The sequence below is a fragment of the Echinops telfairi genome, unplaced genomic scaffold, assembly GCF_000313985.2.
Source record: "Echinops telfairi isolate 266 unplaced genomic scaffold, ASM31398v2 ScPeMD7_3533;HRSCAF=4204_0, whole genome shotgun sequence".
NCBI lineage: Eukaryota > Metazoa > Chordata > Mammalia > Afrosoricida > Tenrecidae > Echinops > Echinops telfairi.
In genome coordinates this window covers 9,388,485-9,407,482 of record NW_022107431.1, presented here as the reverse complement: position 1 = coordinate 9,407,482, position 18,998 = coordinate 9,388,485, and the positions used below count along the sequence as shown (strand labels likewise).

Sequence of the window (18,998 nt, the reverse complement as noted above, 5' to 3'; positions counted from 1 at the left end):
CCCTGGCCCAGGCCCAGATAAGGCCCCGCCACCAATTTCCTCCTCCAGTGGGGGGAAGGGGTGGGAGTAGAGGGGGAAAGGTTTGAGGAGTAGGGAAGTGGTACTTACCAGCACCTTGGGAAATGACCCGGCCGCTGTACCTTCCTCCTAGTGTGCCAGCTGAGCTTCCACCCCCACCCTCCTGGCAGCATGCTCAGTCCCAGCAGGACTGGAGAGTAGAGATCAGAAGGAACAAAGCAAATACCAATGAAGCACAGGCTCTGCCCTCTTCAGTGTGTGACTGGGGTGCAGGGTCTGCCAGCCTCAGCTTATCAGGGCACAGACATGCCCATCTGGTGACTGCTGCTTGGGAAGGTGGTGGTGGTGGGGGGTGTCAGACAGTGGTTCACAGCACAGAGTCTGGCCTCTCTAGAGGTCCCTTTGTTTCTGGTCCTGATAAGCGATCCTCCCCACCCCCACTGCTGAGCAGCTGGTTCCCACTCTCAGGGACTCTAGGGCAGAGAGATTGCCCACAGGGTTCCCTAGGCTGGCCCCCATTAGCCCCTCGGGGTGGCGTGTTTACTCGCATCAGACTCAGACTTCACAGCGTTGCGCAGTGGGTGAGGACCTGGAGGTCTTAGCCTGTGAGGGCGCCTGAAGGAGCGGCCAGCGCTGGTGTGGACAGCAATGGGGACAGGGCGGTGGCACTGGGGGCCTGCAGCTGGCACTGATTGATGGTGTCTGAGGCTGCTGATCAAGGGGTGATATAGTCGAGGGGGGTGTCGCGAAGAGGTAGAGGGACAGGGTGGCAGGGTCCTTTTTAAGGAGCACGTGCCCAAAGGATGTCTCCTGTTCCCTGAGACAGTCTCAGGGTGTTTGACACTGTTTTGCCGGGGAAAGTGCCCTGGTCTTAGAAGGAGCCCACCTCTGGATGAGGGGCTGCAGGGTGGGCCCCCGCCCTATCTGTCTCACTCATGTCCATCTCATGCCCCCGTCTCACCCCTGTCTGTCCTACCCCTGTCTGTCCTACCCCTGCCCATGTCAACCCAGTCCGTTTCACCTCTGTCCGTCTCACCCCTGTCTCTCTCATGCCCTGTCTCACCCCTGTCTGTCCTACCCCTGCCCGTCCCATTCCTGCTCATCTCACCCCGTCCGTCTCACCCCGTCCGTCTCACCCCTGTCTGTCTGTCTCACCCCTGCCCGTGTCAACCCTGTCCATCTCACCCTTGACTGTCTCATGCTCCCCACCTCACTCCTGCCCGTCTCCCCTGTCTCTCTCATGCCCCCTGTCTTACCCCTGTCTGTCCGTCCGTCTTACGCCCCGCATCTCCGCAGGCTGGCGCCCATGCGGCTCTACACGCTCTCCAAGCGCCACTTCGTCCTCGTCTTTGTTGTTTTCTTCATTTGCTTCAGCCTGACCATCTTCGTGGGGATCAAAGGTAGGTTACACACTGACTGATCGTCCCCCTCCCCCACGGTCCCTGGGCCTCCCCTGGCTCCCTTCCCCGTAGCCCCTGGACTCGAAGACCCACTGCCCTTTGGGCCTCGGGCAGAGGCCCCGCACTCTCCTGTCCTGGTTTTCACGGGCCTGCAGCGCGAGTGACCCTGACAGCCAGCTCTCTGACCAGCACGTGCTTCCTGAGTGCCCGCTGTGCCCAGAAGCTGCTGGGTGCTGGGTGCTGGGGCTGCAGAAGTGGCCATCAGGTTGGGCTTGGTTTCAGTGCCAAAATGGTGGTTGTGAGCTTGGGGTGGGGGCCTGGGCGCCTCACTGTGGCTGTGGGCACAGGGGCAGGCCCTGTAGACCTCTGTCTACCCTGCCCCTGCCCAGTACCTGGCACCACTCTGCCTCTGAAGGGCCGCACCAGGGCCATGCTCACTTCTCCAGGCCGAGCCCTCCGCCTGCGGGGTCCTCCCACATCCCGGTGCAGACCCGAGCCTGGAGGCTGTGCGGCCGCCCTCCCACCTCTACTCTTCCACGCACGCCCTGCCACCCCAAGTGATACCTCTGTACAGGGAGGTGTTCATGTAAAAATTGATTAACTCACCCCAAAGTGTGAGGCACAGTGAGCTTCATCCACTCCAGAGGCACCGGTGCCTCGGGGACAGTGAGGGTCTTCACCAAATCAGGACCTTGGGCTGGGCCTAGGCAGGGGCAGCGGGGAGCCTCGGCGCGGTTTAGCTGATGGTGATGACGATGATGTTGAAAACCTCTCCCTTCCCGTTAGATCACACAGACTCAGATGACCTTAGTCCCCACGGTGACTTTTCCACAAGAATCCTTCCTGATTGGGAGGGCAGGCCCATATTCTCAGGGTCCCTGGTCTCAGCCAGGCCTCGGCCTACCTGTGTGCCCACTCCCTCCCTCAGACACCCCGAGAACTCTCAGCCTTTCCCCCACAGGAGGGAGGTTGCCCCCCTCATTTCCAGCCCAGTCACCTGAGAGCCGAGTCCGGGGCTTGGGGCTCTGGCGCTGGAATTCCTTTCAGGAAGCCAGGCTGCCTCCCCACCTGGGAGAGGGGCTGCTCAGATGTGGCCTATGAGAACCTCGCTTGGACAGCAGCCTCCGTCCTGTGTGGAGAGCACCCCTTCAGCGCTGGGTCCCCGGACCCTTTTTGGGGTGGCAGGCTGCCCGAACCAGCCAGAGGGGACAGCTTTGTAGGACCACCCCACTCTGTGCTCAGGAAAGTCAGCCTCCCAGGGTGTCCTGGCTGCTCTCAGGAGCCACCCACAGAAGAACCTGTGGCGTCTGTGTGTCTGTTTCGGGGACGTCCTTCAGTCTGGGTGCATGTTGTACCTCTCGGAGTCCCCCGTGGAAGGTTTGGGCAGCCGCCCTTAGTTGGGTGAAGAGACGTCGGATTGTAGCAGCAGCCTTTGTACATTAGCTCCGTAGTCCACGTGGCAGTGTTGTCTCTGGCTCGTGCACGACAGAGGGGAAACGGAACATCGAGACGTTACTCGACCTCGTGTGATGTCTCCCAAGTACAGCCAAGGGGCCGGGCGGCTGTGTCCTTGATAGGTGGGACAGCCAGAGAGACCAGGAATGGAGACACACTCCCCACGAAGCAGCCCTCTCCATCCAATCTCTGCCTTGTTCCTTTTTTTCTCCCCCCCCCCCCCGTTTACACTTCAGGGCCCAGAGTGATCCAGACTTCCCCAGCCAATTTCTCACTTAACAGCAAAAAGGTAAGGCGGGGCCCTGGTGGTGCCGGCGGGTGCTGTCAGCTGCGCGGGCGCTGGGGCAAGTCCTCGGCTGGCATGCGCAGCGTCTGCTCAGGCACTAGCTGAAGGTCAACAGCTGGAGCACGTGCAAGGGTGCTGGCGGTCTGCTTCCGTGAAAGTGCCGCTGGGAAAGCCGCGTGGACACACCGTCCAGATGGCGAGGGAGGATGTATCAAGAACCAGCAGCTGACCGTCTGGACATAAGAAAAGTTTTTGTGCTTTCTGGAACGTCAGTGCTTTCTGACTTACTATTTATAACTGGCCTCAACACTCACTGCCATCAAGTTGATTGTGACCATTTTTCGAACCCTTCCCAGAGAGACCGGGAATGGAGACCACCTCCACACTTAGCCACAGTGGGTCCTGGTCCGGGCTTTTCAGGGGGGCCCCAGACAGACGTTCAGACAGACTGACTGACTGCCTGGCCCTGCCTCTTGCTTCCCGGGCAGCAGCATTTCTGAATCCCACTATCTGCTGCTGGAACCAGGGTCTCAGCACTTGGGGAGGGCGGTGGGGTTGCCTCTGAGGGGCCGGCGTTCATTTCCACATCCGCGTGGGCTCAGGCCTGCCCCTGTGCAGCCCTGCCCCCGAGATGGGTCTGAGGGCACAGTCTTTACAGTGGCCGCCTCACCGCTATTAGCATTTGGTTTCATGTGCCTTGATGATTCATCACCCTTTGTAGCCAGAGCCAAAAAGGTCCTTCCACCAGAGGATTTGGGTTTCCTTTGGGAATGGCCGAAGTGTGAGCATGTCAGCTGTCGGGTCTCCTGTACACGGGACACGTTGTCTGCTCGCCTGTGACCGGGCACGCACAGCAGTCAAGTGTGCTCAGCCCGCTCCGCGCCCTCTCCTCTCACTGGGGCTGTGTCCTCACACCTTTCCAGAAGGAAGCAGCGGGGCGGGAGGTCCTCAATGGCGTGCCCTTCGGTCCTCGTGTCTGAAAGGCCTTCCTGCGTGGCCCACCGTGTTTTGGCCCCGGGCTGTCTGTCTGTCAGGGGTGATCCTGAGATTGGGGCCTCAAGGGGTCACCCTTCCCGGAATCCATTGCCTTGTTGGCCTGTCGCTGAGACCTGAGCCCAGACATAGGACTGCTTCACGGAGGGCTGGGCTCCCGGGAGAGCTGTCTTCGGAATCCCAGAGCCACCACCCTGCTTTTTAGAAGGCACTGCCACAGGACCTCTGGCAGCATGGTCCTCTCTGTCCTGACCCCTCCGCAGTGAGGAGCCAGCCTGCCCCTGAAGAAGAGATGTAGTATTAAATTAAAAAATGACACCGAGGAGTGGGGAGCCAGCCCCACCCACTAGAACTCACTGGTTCAGTAATACTACTTCTGGGTTCAGTAATGCACAATTGTACGGTTGAGATATATAAGTATTATATTAAAGTCATCGAGAGCATGAGAGATAATACAATAATGCAGTCAGACATATTACATGGTAGCATTGCTCACCTCAGCCCAGCTTGGTGGCCACGTGGAGAGAGGGGGAAGGGAAGGAGGGTAAGGGAACAAGGGAGAGGGGAGTGACCAGGGGGTGAGCAGCAAGGAGCTCAGAGTCCGCAGGGGTCCGAGCGCTCTATATTGCTGACCCATGCCTATATACCTTTTGGGGGCATGCCAGTCCACTAATTACAGGTAGACATACGTCACAGGGAGGAGCTGCACTATAGGTTACACAGCAATGAGAGGGTGGTCTAGCGGGTGGTCTCTGGGTCTCCATAGGAACCATTATCAGTAGGGTGCAAACCCCTCCTACAGGAACCAAGCTAATGGTCCCAAGCTTCAGAGAGTAGTCCATTGTCTCCAGCAGCAGGGAGCAGGCCCAGTGCAGTCTGGCAACTGATCGCCCTCATGGGGGGGGGAATGCCTGCACATCTGACCTCCCCCTACAAAGAGATCCTGACGTGTTAGCTTGCCACTACAGAGCCGCCCCTGGGGTCCTTCCTGGTGCATCCTCTTAACCGTCCTACGTTCCTGCCCCTTCCTTTTTGGCCCCAAGCTGGGCCTGTCCCTGGTGTTCACGCAGGTCTGTTGTCCCGCAGCCACAGGTAATGGGACCTGCCAGCAGGTTTTGAGGAGAGATTGTGAGTCACAAGTAGCTGGTCCATTCTTTTGAAAAGCAGGAGTTCGGTGAAGCAGTCAAGAAGAACTGGCCTGCAGAGCCGTGTCAGCACTTGGGCACTAGCCTTTCTTGTTCAGTATGCATGCTGAGTTCAAGGCCAAGTGTATGGTGGTCTTGCCGAAGTGATCACATCATGTTTCTTCTGCCGCAGCTGAAGCCGATTCGGCTCCTTTCCAGTCCGCTGTCCACGTACAACCAGCAGCTGTGGCTGACGTGCATCGTTGAGTTGGAGCAATCAAAAGGTAGGATGCCTGCCGTTGGGGGACACTTCTTTGTACTTTATAGGGTGAAAAGACTTAGAAGTATTTGCACAAGGTGATGTAGAAAGATACTCATCACAAGAGTAAGTTGAGAACTTATTGCTACTAGCGCTCCCATTCGTAGAAGTGTGGGTTTATTCTAAACCAAGCCCGTGTAAAGATCCCGCTGATCAGTGAGTGGCTGCGGACAAGCCCTCTCAGTAATGCACTTGTCGTAGCCTTGTTCAGTTGCGTTCAAACATGTGCTCGCTTTTGCTGCGATCTGCCGGGCCAGTGAAATCCAAGGCAGAGGGGCTGTCTGGGCAGATTTTATAGAAGGACACAGGGCAATCGCAGGGAGTTACTAGGAAGACGTTCTAAGAAAACAGAACGCTGCCTTTTTTCCCACCACAGCGACACCCCTGCTCGTTCTTAGAGGGCAGCCAGGGCTGTCCCGGGAGCATTTCGGGGGAACCCTACAGCCCTGATTTGACCCGTCAGACGTTTGCTTCCCAAACTCAGAGAACACAGAGGAGGGCCACAGCTTGGACCCCTCCACACCAGAGCGCTGACTTGCGACGGAGCCAGTCAGAGCACACGGGACTCTCCTGGGAAGGGTAGGAAAGGTGGAGAGACCGCCCAGATGGCGAGGGAGGAAGGATGTATTGAAAAACAGCAGCCGACCGTGTGGACATGAGAAGAGTTTTTGTGATTTTGTAGCAGTGCTTTCTGACTTGCTATTTATAGTTGCCATCGAGTTGATTCTGACCACAGCAGGCCTACAGCACCGCGTTGAACTGCCCCTTTGGGTTTCTGAGACTAGATCTGGGCAGCAGCAGACAGCCTCATCTGTCTCCGGTGGGGTGACCTGTGGATTAGAAGCGGCAACCTTGTGGTTAACAACTCAAAGCATAGCCCAGTGTGCCACCAGGGCCACTGTTCCTTCAACCTGCCCTCCAGCTCTTCGGTGGTTAGGTCAGGGCTTGATAAGGGCGACGGGGGATCTGGATGTGGGTGAGGGTGTGAGGAGTGTCATGAATGCCCGCCGAGTGCACGCACACTGGAAATGGCGTCTGCGTTGTCACCTGTCTGCTCACCACACTAAACAAAGAAAATAGGTCGTCCTGTGCGTTGTGACTCAGGTGGGCATCAGCTCAGCACTGGGTGTGAGGTAGGTAGTCCCTGGCCGTCAGTTGACGGCACACCTGTGCAGGTGTGAGGACGGTGTCTGATGGTCCCGACACGTCCCCATACCTCCTTGCTCCTTTTATAGAAACCTCTGTTCAGACAAGCTTTTCCATGACGGTGAAGGTCGATGGCGTCACGCAGGGTGGAAACATTATGTTCATTCACAACAAAGTTCACAATCGGACCAGGACCCTCACGTGCGCCGGGGTAAGTGAAGGTGCAGGACCTCTTCCCCACTCCCCACCCCCCACCCTCCACCCTCCACCGCCTCGGGCCACAGGGTCATTAAGCTGAGTCTTGGGTATCGTGGGCAGACCACAGGAAGAGCCAGGAAACGCATGTGCGTTACTGCACTGCTGCTTCTGTAGGTCTTAGAAAGGCTCACGTGCACGTGTGAGCACAACACCAGACTCCCACGCGTGCCCACAGACGCACACTGGAGTATCTGGACAGCCTCTCACTCTTACTGAACGTACTGTCTGGGCGTCCTTGGAAAAATGCTATTGAGTACTTGTGGCACATGAAGGTTGAGCCACGTCCGTGACCCCTGGTGTAGAGGGAGTCCCAGCCACGGTTCAAGAGCCCACTGCAGCAGGGGGACCTGGAGGGCAGGGGTCAGGAAGGCATGGCACAAAGGCAGGTCCCTCAGAGATGGGGGCGTGAGCAGGTCCTGTGCCTGGGCAGCTGGCCAGGACTGCCCGTACCTCCTGGCAGGAAGGAGAAGGGACTGAGCGAGAGCTCTGTTTACACCAAAACAACTGAAGGTGCTCACAGGTCAGGCTGGGCCTGGGCACCCTAATTCTGTGGATGGGTGAGGCTTTAGGGCCATGTCTGGAAGTGTCCTTCTGGACTGGGCTCTCCCTGTGAGTGTGTGGCCCTGTGAACACGGGTCAAACACTGCCTGGTCCCGCACCACCCTCACAGCGGTTGTCGTCTTTGACCCGATTGTTGCAACCACTGTGTCAGTCCATCTCATTGAGGGCCTTCCTGTTTCTCACTCCCCTCTGCTTTACCTGCAGGGACTGGTCTCTCCAGACCACGTGTCCCAAGCAGTGAGACAAAGTCTCGCCATCCTCTTCTAATCAGTATTCTGGCCGAACTTCTTCCAGAAGTGTGTGGGCTCCCGGCAGCCCGCGGTGCAGTCAGTGCTCAAAACCGTCCAATTCGTGGTCTGGCTTGCACGTGCATGTGGCTTGTGTCGGGCACAGAAATGTGGGATCTGTGTTAGCGCGTGACTGCTTTTCTTTCCGGGGACATCGGAAGTAAAAAGATGCCAGTGACTATCAGTCAGACACGATTGGTTTCCAAAAAATAACATTTGGTCCATCCTCTAAGAACGGTGCTGGTTTGGCACCAGCCCCACAATTGTTCTGGGCTCTGGTTGAGTGCCCTGGCGAAGATGGGTTCTGAGCATCTGCTGCTGGCCGGTGCTTCTCCCCTCAGCAGAGGTGGGAGAGCCCGTTTGGCTCGCGTGGAATGAAGCACGCACGGCAGGTCCCTAATGTGTTTGCAGAGATGTGCGGAAATCATCGTGGCGCACCTGGGCTACCTGAACTACACTCAGTACACGGTGCTGGTGGGGTTTGAGCACCTGAAACTGCCCATCAAGGAGATGAACTTCACAGTGAGTACCTGGGCTTCCGCTTACACTCCACCGACATTCAGAATGCCCCGCATTTCAATAATGCTATTTCAGACCATAGACGCCGTGGGCAGTTTTAAAAGGTACCGGGACACCACTGTTCCTGAGGTGTGGACAGCATGGCTGGCCTGAAGAAACAGCAGAGAACTCCAAAAGCCCGAGCGGGCCTCTGAGACCTGGCAGAGGACGCAGAGAGGGGCCACCGGAGGTGGCTGGGGATACCAGGCCACCCTCCTTTGAGGGAAGCCCGCACTTCCTTCTCTAGCTCTCCGAGGGCCCTCTGATTGGGCAGTGATGGGTGGCACGGCTTTTGGCTGCCACCCCCCACCCAACCACCCTAACCACACAGCCTCGGAAGCCAGCGTTGACTTTCTCCTGACTTTCTGGGGTAAAAACGTGTGCAGTGGGACAGTGCCCACTGGCAAGTGCTCTGACACGTGTGGTGCAGCAGCGTGGACCAGCCCTGGGGCGTGGGCACCGTTTGCAGGGTAGTTAGTCCTCCCCTGGGTGGACATCCAGTCACCCTCTGGTGGGCCTGTGGACCCCACTTTGGGGCCGTGTCAGAAAGCTGCTCTGAGTATCGGGGCGCGTCTGTATGGACATTTGCCCTCGCTGCCCTTGGGTAAACCCCCAGGAATGGACCGGCGGTGACATCGGTTGGTTGGGGCATGCTGAGCCATGCCGAACCTCCCTGCAGTGTCTGAGAGGCCCTGGTGGTGCCATTGTGGGTACAGATGGGCTCAGCAGTGCAGACCCACCCACCACGCCTCGGGAGAGCAGCCGCTCTCTGCTCCCATACAGATGGGCAGCCTGGGAGACCCACAGGTCACCAGGAGCTGGAATCGACCTGAGGCAGTGAGTTGTCTTTTGCAGGCTCTGGGTCTGGTCAGGCATCTGGCTGTGACTGAGGTTGGAGGGCTTCCTCCCAGCTGCTGCAGCCTCCACACGAGGGACTGGACACCTGGCATGGGCAGCCCTCGGCCCGCATGCCCACGGACCCCTTTAATCGCAGTTTACTTTGTTGGTTAAAGTTCCTATTTTTTGTTTTCCTTCAACCCTTTTGTTTTTTACCCAGAGCATCAGGTCATTCTTAAGAGGTTTCTCTTACTGGCAGCCAGGGCGTTCTCTAGTAGAGTTGGCTTCCCACAGATGTCCCTCGCGGTCACCAGCCCCGCGCAGTAGGGAGTTACGTTCAGCAATTTCAAATGAAGGCTCTTTATGTGACAGTGTTCTCCCTTTTTTAAAAATCATTTTATTGGGGGCTCGTACAGTTCTTATCACCATCCATCCATCCATTCATTGCGTCAGGCACATGTGTACATTTGTTGCCATCATCGTTTTCAAAACATTTTTTTTTCTACTTGAGCCCTTGGTGTCAGCTCCTCATTTTTACCCCTCTCTCCCCACTCCTCCCTCCCTCATGAACCCTTGATAATTTATAAGTTTTTATTATTTTTTCATGTCTTGCACTGACCGATGTCTCCCTTTACCCACTTTTCTGTTGTCCATCCCCCTGAGAGAGAGTTATAGGTAGAGCATTGTGATCGCTTCCCCCTTTCTCCCCACACCTTACCCTTACCCTCCTGGTATGGCTACTCTCAATATTGTTCCTGATGGGTTTGTCTGTCCTGGATCCCGTGTGTGTTGAGAGTTCTTACCTGTCCCCGTGTACATGCTCTGGTCTAGCCAGATTTGTAAGGTAGGATTAGGGTCATGATAGTGGGGGGGAGGAAGCATTAAAGAACTAGAGGAAAGCCGTGTGTTTCATCGGTGCTATACTGCCCATCTCCCTCGCATCCCTTCTGCAAGGGGAGTGACAGTGTTCTTTAGCCCTGCAGTTCCCGAGAGGATGACCCCCACCCCGGGTGGCTGTCCGTGGAGGCACAGGTGTGTTTAACACACACACCCTTGCCCCCATTTCAGTGGAAGACGTACGACCCTGCCTTTTCCCAATTGGAGATCTGGTTCCGGTTTGTCTTTGTGGTGCTAACCTTCATCGTCACCGTAAGTATCGGCCAGGGCAAGGCCAGTTGATGCTCTCAGAGGGCCCCATGTGATAGGGAGTGTGTAACCAAACCTGCGGGGGGTGGGGGGCTTCAGTGAGCAGGCGCCGGGGTGGGGGCTGCATCCTTGGGTCCCCTCTCCTGGCCGGAAGAGTCAGCATGCTTCCGGCTTTGTTTGGGAAGCCGTTGGAGACCTTGAGGCCTTTGCTCTTCGCTGAAAGCACAGCCGTTTGACCCATCGGGCATCTGCGGCTTGGCTCCCTGGGCTCACTGTAACCCTCGGGGCTAGGGGGGATGCTCCCCATAAAATACAAGAGACCCCCACCCCCAAGGCCCCATCTGTGAGGACGGACGTGTGTCAGCGGGAACAAGAGGTGGGCACTGCGCCTGGGGCCCTGAGGCGGGTGATGCCCTGCCTTCGGCTTGGCTTGCCACTCAGGAGATTGCAGTGGGAACCTCCCCCTTCCCCCGCCTGAACTCCTGGTCCTGAGCGGGCCCCACCCAGGAAGACACAGGTGCACAGTGGAGGGGCTGTGGGCAGGGTTGTAGGTGGATGCTCTATGGGATTGTGTGAGTGGGAGGGCAGGACTCGGGTATTCATGTGGGACCACGGGGAGCAGCCAGCCCAGGGCCCTCTGACCTGCCCAGGTCCCCTAGTGAACTTGGAATGAAAGTGAGAGCTGACCGGTCACTCAGAAGCCCTGGCTTGTTCTCAAAGGATCTCTTGTCTGGGATTCTGGGGTCAAAGCCCCTATTGAAAATGTCCTTATGCCAGAGAGGTGGACCTAAGCCTTGGCAGGTAATCGGGACCAAGAGAGTCACCCACCAGGCCCGAGAACCCAGGGGGTTAGAGAAGTATTTGTTCATTTCAGGAAAGAACGCAGGCCTGGGGATCGGGGACTGGACCTCGTTTGAGAGGAGTAAAGACACCCGTCCCCCCTGGCCCAGTGCCCCTCCTGCGGGGACATGTCCTGCAGATACACGCACCTGGCCAAGGCACGAGCTGCTGGCTGCACTTGGCCTCTGTGACCCAGCTGCCCCTCAGCCCACACATAAAGACTTCACCACTAGATGGTGTGGCCACAGGCAGCCAGTCTGACAGAGGCAGTGGGCATGCTCCTGGTCTGTTCTTGCTCAAGAGGGTGGTACATGGGATTACTGACAAGGTCAGTAGCTCAAATCCACAGCCCCACTGAGGGAGGACGCTGAGGCAGCCTGCTCCTTTCACGCTGACAGCTCTGGAAGCCCCGAGGAGCAGTTTGCCTTTGTTCTGTAGGGTGGCTGTGGGTCAGCGACAGTGGGTTTGGGGGAGCTCTGCTTCCCCGGTACTCTGTTGGGGACACTGGATTCTCTGCAGATCTCTGCCATCTGACTGGTGGTCGCTGATGACCCCAGGGACCAGGGCTAAGCACCACAGGCCCTGCTGACATGTAGACTGCTGATGAGGGCACAGTGTGGGGGGCAGGTGGACAGCAGTCCTGGGCGCCAGCGGCCCTGCCGTGCAGTAACGGCCTGGCGGTCTCTGCAGTGCCTGTTTGCTCACTCCCTGCGGAAGTTCTCCATGCGGGACTGGGGGATGGAGCAGAAATGGATGTCCATCCTCCTGCCTCTGCTGCTGCTCTACAACGGTAGGTGCCCCTTGGGCTCAGAATGGCCCGTCCAGGAGTCTGTATCCCAGCAGAGGGGGAAAGTGGTGGGACCTGGGACCTCGCCCAAACCTGGACTTGCTCTGGTGGTTGAGCTTGGCTGGCCTAGCAGCCTGACTGACAGCCGGTGGCCCTCCTGCGGTCTGCTCATGTCACCTGGGCCCAGAGCTTGCCAGCCCAGCTGTGCCTGCAAGGAAGGGTGGCACTGGGTGCTGATGGCCCTCTGTGAGACCCTCTGTGGTATTCTATGTGAAACCCTCTGTAGCGGCCCTCCATGAGACCCTCTGGAGTGGCCCTCCGTGAGACCCTTTGTAACCCCTCTGGTGCCATTTGTTAGCCAATGCCCGGGTGTCTAAGGAACACAGTCACTTGGGGTTCCCCCACTTCTCCCTGGATCCAATCCAGGAGGGGGGTGCACAGCTCAGAACCTGTGTGTGTGTGTGTGTGTGTGTGTGTTTGGCGGGGTGTGTGTAGTGTGACAGAGGGTACCCTGTCAGGAGGGAACACTGGGATGGAGGGAACACTTTGGTGTGTGTGTGTGTGTGTGTGTGTTTGGCGGGGTGTGTGTAGTGTGACAGAGGGTACCCTGTCAGGAGGGAACACTGGGATGGAGGGAACACTTTGGTGTGTGTGTGTGTGTGTGTGTGTTTGGCGGGGTGTGTGTAGTGTGACAGAGGGTACCCTGTCAGGAGGGAACACTGGGATGGAGGGAACACTTTGGCTGGGGTAGTGCTGACTGTTGGTTACCTTGAGGGATGGGGATGTCCTGACTAGGGCACGTGGCTGGTGGCTGGGTGGACCCCCGGGGGAAGGCGCCTGGGTTGGGCCAGCTGTGAGCTGGTTGCTCAGCTCCGCCTGCCCGCTCCTTCCAGACCCCTTCTTCCCGCTGTCCTTCCTGGTGAACAGCTGGTTCCCGGGCATGCTGGACGACCTCTTCCAGTCTCTGTTCCTGTGCGCACTGCTGCTTTTCTGGCTCTGCGTCTACCACGGCATCCGGGTGCAGGTGAGCCAGCGCCCCAGCATGCTGCTCCGTGTGGGGGTGGCAGTGGCGGGGGTAGAGTTACCACCTCTTCTCTCTGGTCCTTGTTTCTGGTTTTGCTTTCTAGGGAGAAAGGAAGTGTCTGACCTTCTATTTGCCCAAGTTCTTTCTCGTCGGGCTGCTCTGGTTGGCTTCTGTGACGCTGGGAGTCTGGCAAACGTGAGTCGCCTTGGTGTGAGCTCTGTGTCGTGAGGCTGTGGCAGAACCCCGCGAACCCTGCCAGGGCCCCGCAGCCGGTGTGGGACAGGCAGGAGGAGGTCATTCCTGTGTTGACGGACAGCCGTGCACTAGTGTACGAGGAACCTGCCCTCCCTCACCCTCAACGGCCCCGTCACGGAGACGAAGCTCAGGCCGGGCCCAGCTCCCCACGTCCACTCAGGGCTGTCCTCAGAGCTCGGCAAGCCTCCCCGGCACGCTCTCTAGTCCCATGCGCTGTGAGGGGCACCACAGCCAGAGCCAAGCATCACCTGAGTCTCCGTTCAGTGTCCCATTAGGGACGGCACCGAGGTCTGTGTGACAGCAGGACTGACCCCCTCTCCTCCAGGTCCCGTCTTGCCCACCTGTCACCCACCCTTGTTTGCCCTGGAAGGGACAGCTGCTGATTCACAGCATCTTGCTGGGAGGCATCCACTGCCTGGTGCCCAGGGGGCTGTGCACAGGTGCTGGCTAACAGCCCTTGGACTTGCCAGAGGCCCCGATCCCTACCAGCCCCAGACCACTGCTCCATAGGGCTTATAATAATGGCTTCTCTGCAGAAGCAGACGCCGCCACGGCCTCCCCCAACAAGGCAGCGATGGCTTCAAACTGCCGACCTTGTAGTTAGCCCAGGGCTTCACTCACTGCCACCGGTGCTCCCGCTTTCTCCAAGGATGGAGGCAGAGGCCAGGTTCTGGGCCCTGTGGGCTCTAAGCGTGAACCGTGCACTTCAGGAATTGTGGTAAACTGCAAATTCCTTTGCAGAGCCCTTTCCCGCTGATGAGTACGTACTGTGTGCTACAGAGAAAAGAAACGCCAGGTGGGAAAGCGTAAAATACGTGAAAGCAACGCTAGCGACTAATCTCTGGTTTCCCTCTACTTGTCTTCAGAGTGAACGAGCTGCATGACCCGATGTACCAGTATCGCGTCGACACGGTGAATTTTCAGGTGCGCGGGTCGGCAAGGCCTGGGCTTCTCTGCCCTGCTGTTTGGTGGGGTCACTCCTGTCTGCGCGCCGCTCGCTTTGTCCTGCCCAGGTGCTTAGGAAGGAAGTTCACGGTGCAAAGTCTGTTTGGAACACCCAGTTGCAGGCCTGCCTGTCGGGCTACAGCACGACTGGGTGGGGCCACAGGCTGGGGAGACATGTAGTCCACAGGTCTCCACTCTGGGTGGGCGTGGGGGTGAGTGGGGGCTGTGCTCGGAGGGGCCCCATGCTTGAAGGGTGAGGGCCGTGTTCAGAGGGGCCCAGTCTGGGCCAGTGCTCTGGTCGCCATCCTGGAATTGTTCGTATCCTTTGAGCAGGAGTCTTGCCGTTTGAGGTAAAACGGAACCATTTTTAAGGATAGTGTTCCACAGAACAGTGATTCCACTCATTTGTACAGACATGTTTCTGGCTTGAGTTGTTTTTAGATGGTGTGACGGTCGGGGTGGCTCTGTCTCAAAAGTCGGCCGACCCTGTCCTGGGCCGTCTGGTGCAGCCTTGGCTGCATGAGGACAGGGGGCTGCAGGGGGCTTGGCATCTGGGAGGGCAGGCAGCCCAGCTCCTCTGCCCAGCCATGTGTGGGTGTGGGTGTGGGTGTGGGCTGGGGGGTGTCCTGCAGGTGCCCTTGTGGGCCTGAGCCCCTCTTGAGGGCGGGTGGTGGTGCTGAGGGAGCAGCTGAGACCCATGCCCGCCCCCCACTCTGCCGGGCCCCCCTGGGCTCCCCCATTGGGCACAACAGCCTGCCTTGTCCCTTGCAGGGAGTGAAGATTTTCTTCATGGTGGTGGCCGCAACATACGTGCTCTACCTCCTCTTCTTGATCGTGCGGGCGTGCTCCGAGCTCCGCCACCTGCCCTACGTCGGTAAGCACGCCATGCACGTGTGCTCCCTGGCCTCGTTCCTGTGGAGAAACTGCCCACAGCGGGGCGGGCCCTCCGGCCGTTGCCCTGCGTGTGAGGGGTTTGGAGCGCAGACTGATGGGCCTGCCCGAGGCCCTGTGTTCACAGCCGTGTCCCCTTCACATCAGGGCGATGCCTGACGTCACATGACCACCATGCCAGCGGCATGCGGAGTCGGTTCCCTGTCCTGCTTACGGCTTGGCCGTCACCTGTCTGCACAGACCCCAAAGCCTCTGGTGGCCCCTCTTCCAGAATCCCCTGAGTCGGACTCATAGTTTCTCAGTTCAGCCATCGAAGCACGTCGTGGTTGCTTCTCATTTGGGGAGCACATGCTCCCCTACCCCGCCCCACCCAAGCAGACCCTATGTGGTGCTGACCTCATGTGGGGGAGGGTGTGAGGATGGGGGCATCTGAGGTTTGTCCCTTCCCCCACAGGCGTGTCCGACTCTCCGTGGACCGTGCTGGGCCGAGGGCAGCTGGGCCCCGGGTGCAGAGCGGAAGGCCTGTTTTCTTGGTCTCAGAGTGAGAGGCCTTTAAGGTCCTTCGCCCACTGGTCGCAGCCAGCACCCCAAGCCCTGGCCCCGGGAGGAGGGGCAGCACTCCTGGGGCTTCGGGGGAGGCTTTCACACCACGGGGAAGAGGGTCTTTCTGTTGCTCACGTTGCTTTTATGTCCCAGTCCCCGAGCTGAGCGGGGTGCTCTTCTCTCCTCAGACCTCAGGCTGAAGTTTCTGACCACGCTGACCTTTGTCGTGCTCGTCATTAGGTAAGACGTTGCTTCTGGAAAGAAGTAAAGCTTGAATTTTGACTCGACTGCCACGGTCTTCCTGATGGAGCGGAGACTTTCCGCTTCTTCCCCAGCAGCCCGTTTTCCCCAGGGCTTAGGACCGCTTGCCCCGAGACCAGGGTGAGGGAGGGGGGATGCGTGTACATCGGCCAGAGAGAGAATGCTTGTTCTTCCTGCCACTAAGGAAAGTGAGGGCTGCTTGCTCTCTGGTCCCCTCGCCACCGTGCCCAGCTCAGCCCAGGCTGTTGAGTGGACTGACTCACGCTGACCCTGTAGGAGCACAGTCGTTACTTGGTGGGCTGTGACCCTCTCCGAGGAAGGAGGACAGGGCTTTCTCCTACCGTTAACAGTCAGACCCTGGGGTCGCTGGGGGCCGCCATGACTCGATGGCAGTGAGCTTGCTTTTGGCTTTCGTGTACAGGCAGTACAACTGCTCTGTCCCCCAGGCTGTCAGTCTCTAGGGGGTATCACTGCCACACTTTCTCTCTGGGACTGCGGGTGGGACTGAACCACTGACCTTGAGGTTAGCAGTCCAGACGCTCAACCCACTGTGCCACCAGGGTTCCTTCAGCATGTATCAGGGCGGCGGGATGCCACAGTTCAGAGACTTGAACCGGGGGCACAGGGTTAGCCTCCCTTGAGGAGTTGGTTGGCACCTTAGCACCTCGCTGGTGCTCTGGGGGCCCAACTGCACCTCCTGCCCACAGTGCTTCTGTCTGCACTCTGCCCAGCCATTGTCACTCACTGGAGCCACCCCACACTGGGTCCGGTGGGGAGAGGGGCCTGTGAGGAGGTGCGTGACAGACAGCGAGGAAGGCCTTGTTCCGAGAACTCTGCCAGGGCGGGAGGCTGGGTGCACATGGCTGAGGGTGACCCAGGAGTTCAATTGTTTCGTGAGCATTTAGGGTCCGCTGCTCTCTCCGAAGTCAGAGCTCAGCCTGGTGATCTGCATCTCACTTCGTGCTTGAATGGAAAGTGGGTGCCCCTTTCCACTCCCAGGGGCCTTTGGTACCCAGTCCATGAGGGTGAGGCTCCTCCCAGCACCCACATCGCCACCATCTGTCCACGGCACTCCGTGCTGGACGCCAGCTCAGCGTGGACTTTCAGCCACACCTGAGTGCTGTTTATCACGTCAGAGTCCAAGTTCACAATGGAGGGTCATGCAGGCAGGCGTGGAGCTCCTGATTTCTTGTCTGCTCAGCACTTGACACATGTACTCTCTGTGCAGGTCCACACGCACCTGTGTGTAATACATGCACAGTCTGTAATACACCCGCACGCTATCTCTGTGTGACTTGTCACAGCCCCACTCTCACCCATGTCATGTCTCTATCACTTCTCACAGCCTCACATGCGTGCTTTCTTATGTGTGACTTGTCACAGACCCTCATACGCAGGCACATGCACTCTCTGTGTAACTTGTCACAACGTCACACACTCTGTACCTCTCATACACATGCTGTTTTCTGTGGAATTTATCACAGATGGTACATACACAGACATGATCTCTGTGCAAATTCACACACACACACACACACACACACACACACACACGCAACATGCTTTCTTTGGTCTGATTTCTCACAGCCTGTCTCCCACTCTCTCTCATGGTCTCTAATTTCTCACGGTCCTCGCTCACACCCTCCCTCTCCTGCTGTAGTCCACAGGCCGGGGCTGCCGTTCAGGCAGCAGGGGTCTCTGGCCAGCCCGTCATAGGACTTGTGCTTCCGGGGCCTCTCTGCAGAACACTGTCAGGAGAGCTCCCCGGTTTGGTCACCAGGATTTGGGGTGCCACCACTGGTGCAGAAGGCATTCCTCCTGCGGCCTCACTAGTGTTTGAGGGCGCCGGCAGGGAGGGGCGGCCACGCACAGTGGTGAGGGAGCCCTTAGTTCTGACCAGAGTAATCTGGAGGGGTGATATTGCTGTGAGCCCTGAGTGACAAGAGAGAGGAGCCCCGGAAGTGCCTGTGGGACCTCGCCCCTGCTGTGTGAGGACCAGCCACCTCCAGCGTGCATGTGAGAGTCGCAGGGTGACCCTGTCTCAGGACAGGTGTTGGGGGGGGGGCTTTCAGTTGGGCGGCAGAGTGCTTGATATTTCTGCTAAATGTAGACCCGCTGGCTCTGGGGCGAGAAGGGCTCTGTGGGGTGGGGGCTGAAAGCTAGGGTGCTTGTCACTTGTAGGGGGCTTCTGAGTGGGTAAGGGGAGAGGGAACCTAACACCAGAATGCTCTGTGATATCTCAACACGTGGGCACCAGCTGTGCCCTTCCTCTGCCCGGCCCCATGCCCAGCGTGTGGCAGGCAGACTGCTCGGGGAGCTGCTTATGTGGGAAGCAACGCAGGTGAGGGCATGACCCAGCCCAGCACGTCCATCTGTCCATCTGTCAGCACAAATGGTGCCATTCCAGCAGCTCGCTGGGTCTGGGCCTCCAGGGGTCTTGCATGTGTGTGTGTGTATGTGTGTGTGTGTTGAAAACGTAGTCACATCTGCTCACGGGGTGGGTCCCGGGCTGTTTGAAGCGAATGCTACTTCTTTGACGAGTTTTACGTGTTGTCTCTTCTCCGTGCCCTTTTTTCCAGCATCGCCATCCTTTACTTAAGGTTCGGAGCCCAAGTGCTACAAGACAATTTAGTAGCTGAACTGTCAACTCATTACCAGAATTATATCCTTTCCATCGGGAGCGAGGCTCAGGTTGCTGGGCTGCATCCTCGCGTGGTAGGGAGAGCCTGTAGTCCGGGGGCAAAGGAGAGGCGGGCCAGCACAAATCGCCTGTTCTCGGGAGACCAGGGAGACCCTCCTCCACGTGGTGCCGAGCGCGAAGGCAGGGCCCGGTGCCGTAGCTGGGAGTGTGCTGCTCAGCTCGCCTGTCCCACACAGCCCAGGTTTGGAGAGTGGCTGGGGGGGTTGGGGCTTGGAGGACACTGTTCTCTTCTGGGGGTAGAGAGCTTAGACTCAAGAGGAGTTCCAGCCCCCAGCCCCCCAGCTAGGTTCTCTGGGCCAGAGGGTCCATCCATGTTCTTTGCCATGCAGGCTGGGACCTGGACAAATCAGGATGTCTAGCCGG

General features: G+C 58.2%; 1 protein-coding gene across 1 annotated transcript in view; it reads left to right on the top strand.

Annotated features, from left to right (window-relative positions):
• Positions 1-18,998, top strand: part of TMEM181 (transmembrane protein 181) — a 39,724-nt gene that overhangs the window by 16,042 nt on the left and 4,684 nt on the right. Inside the window, exons 2-14 of the mRNA XM_004701931.2 lie at positions 1,315-1,418; positions 3,110-3,162; positions 5,470-5,560; positions 6,831-6,952; positions 8,259-8,369; positions 10,311-10,391; positions 11,919-12,018; positions 12,909-13,039; positions 13,143-13,234; positions 14,161-14,218; positions 15,011-15,113; positions 15,862-15,913; positions 18,514-18,596. Of these exons, the coding sequence (XP_004701988.1) occupies positions 1,315-1,418; positions 3,110-3,162; positions 5,470-5,560; positions 6,831-6,952; positions 8,259-8,369; positions 10,311-10,391; positions 11,919-12,018; positions 12,909-13,039; positions 13,143-13,234; positions 14,161-14,218; positions 15,011-15,113; positions 15,862-15,913; positions 18,514-18,596 (1,181 nt within the window). The remainder of the gene's footprint in view (positions 1-1,314; positions 1,419-3,109; positions 3,163-5,469; positions 5,561-6,830; positions 6,953-8,258; positions 8,370-10,310; positions 10,392-11,918; positions 12,019-12,908; positions 13,040-13,142; positions 13,235-14,160; positions 14,219-15,010; positions 15,114-15,861; positions 15,914-18,513; positions 18,597-18,998) is intronic.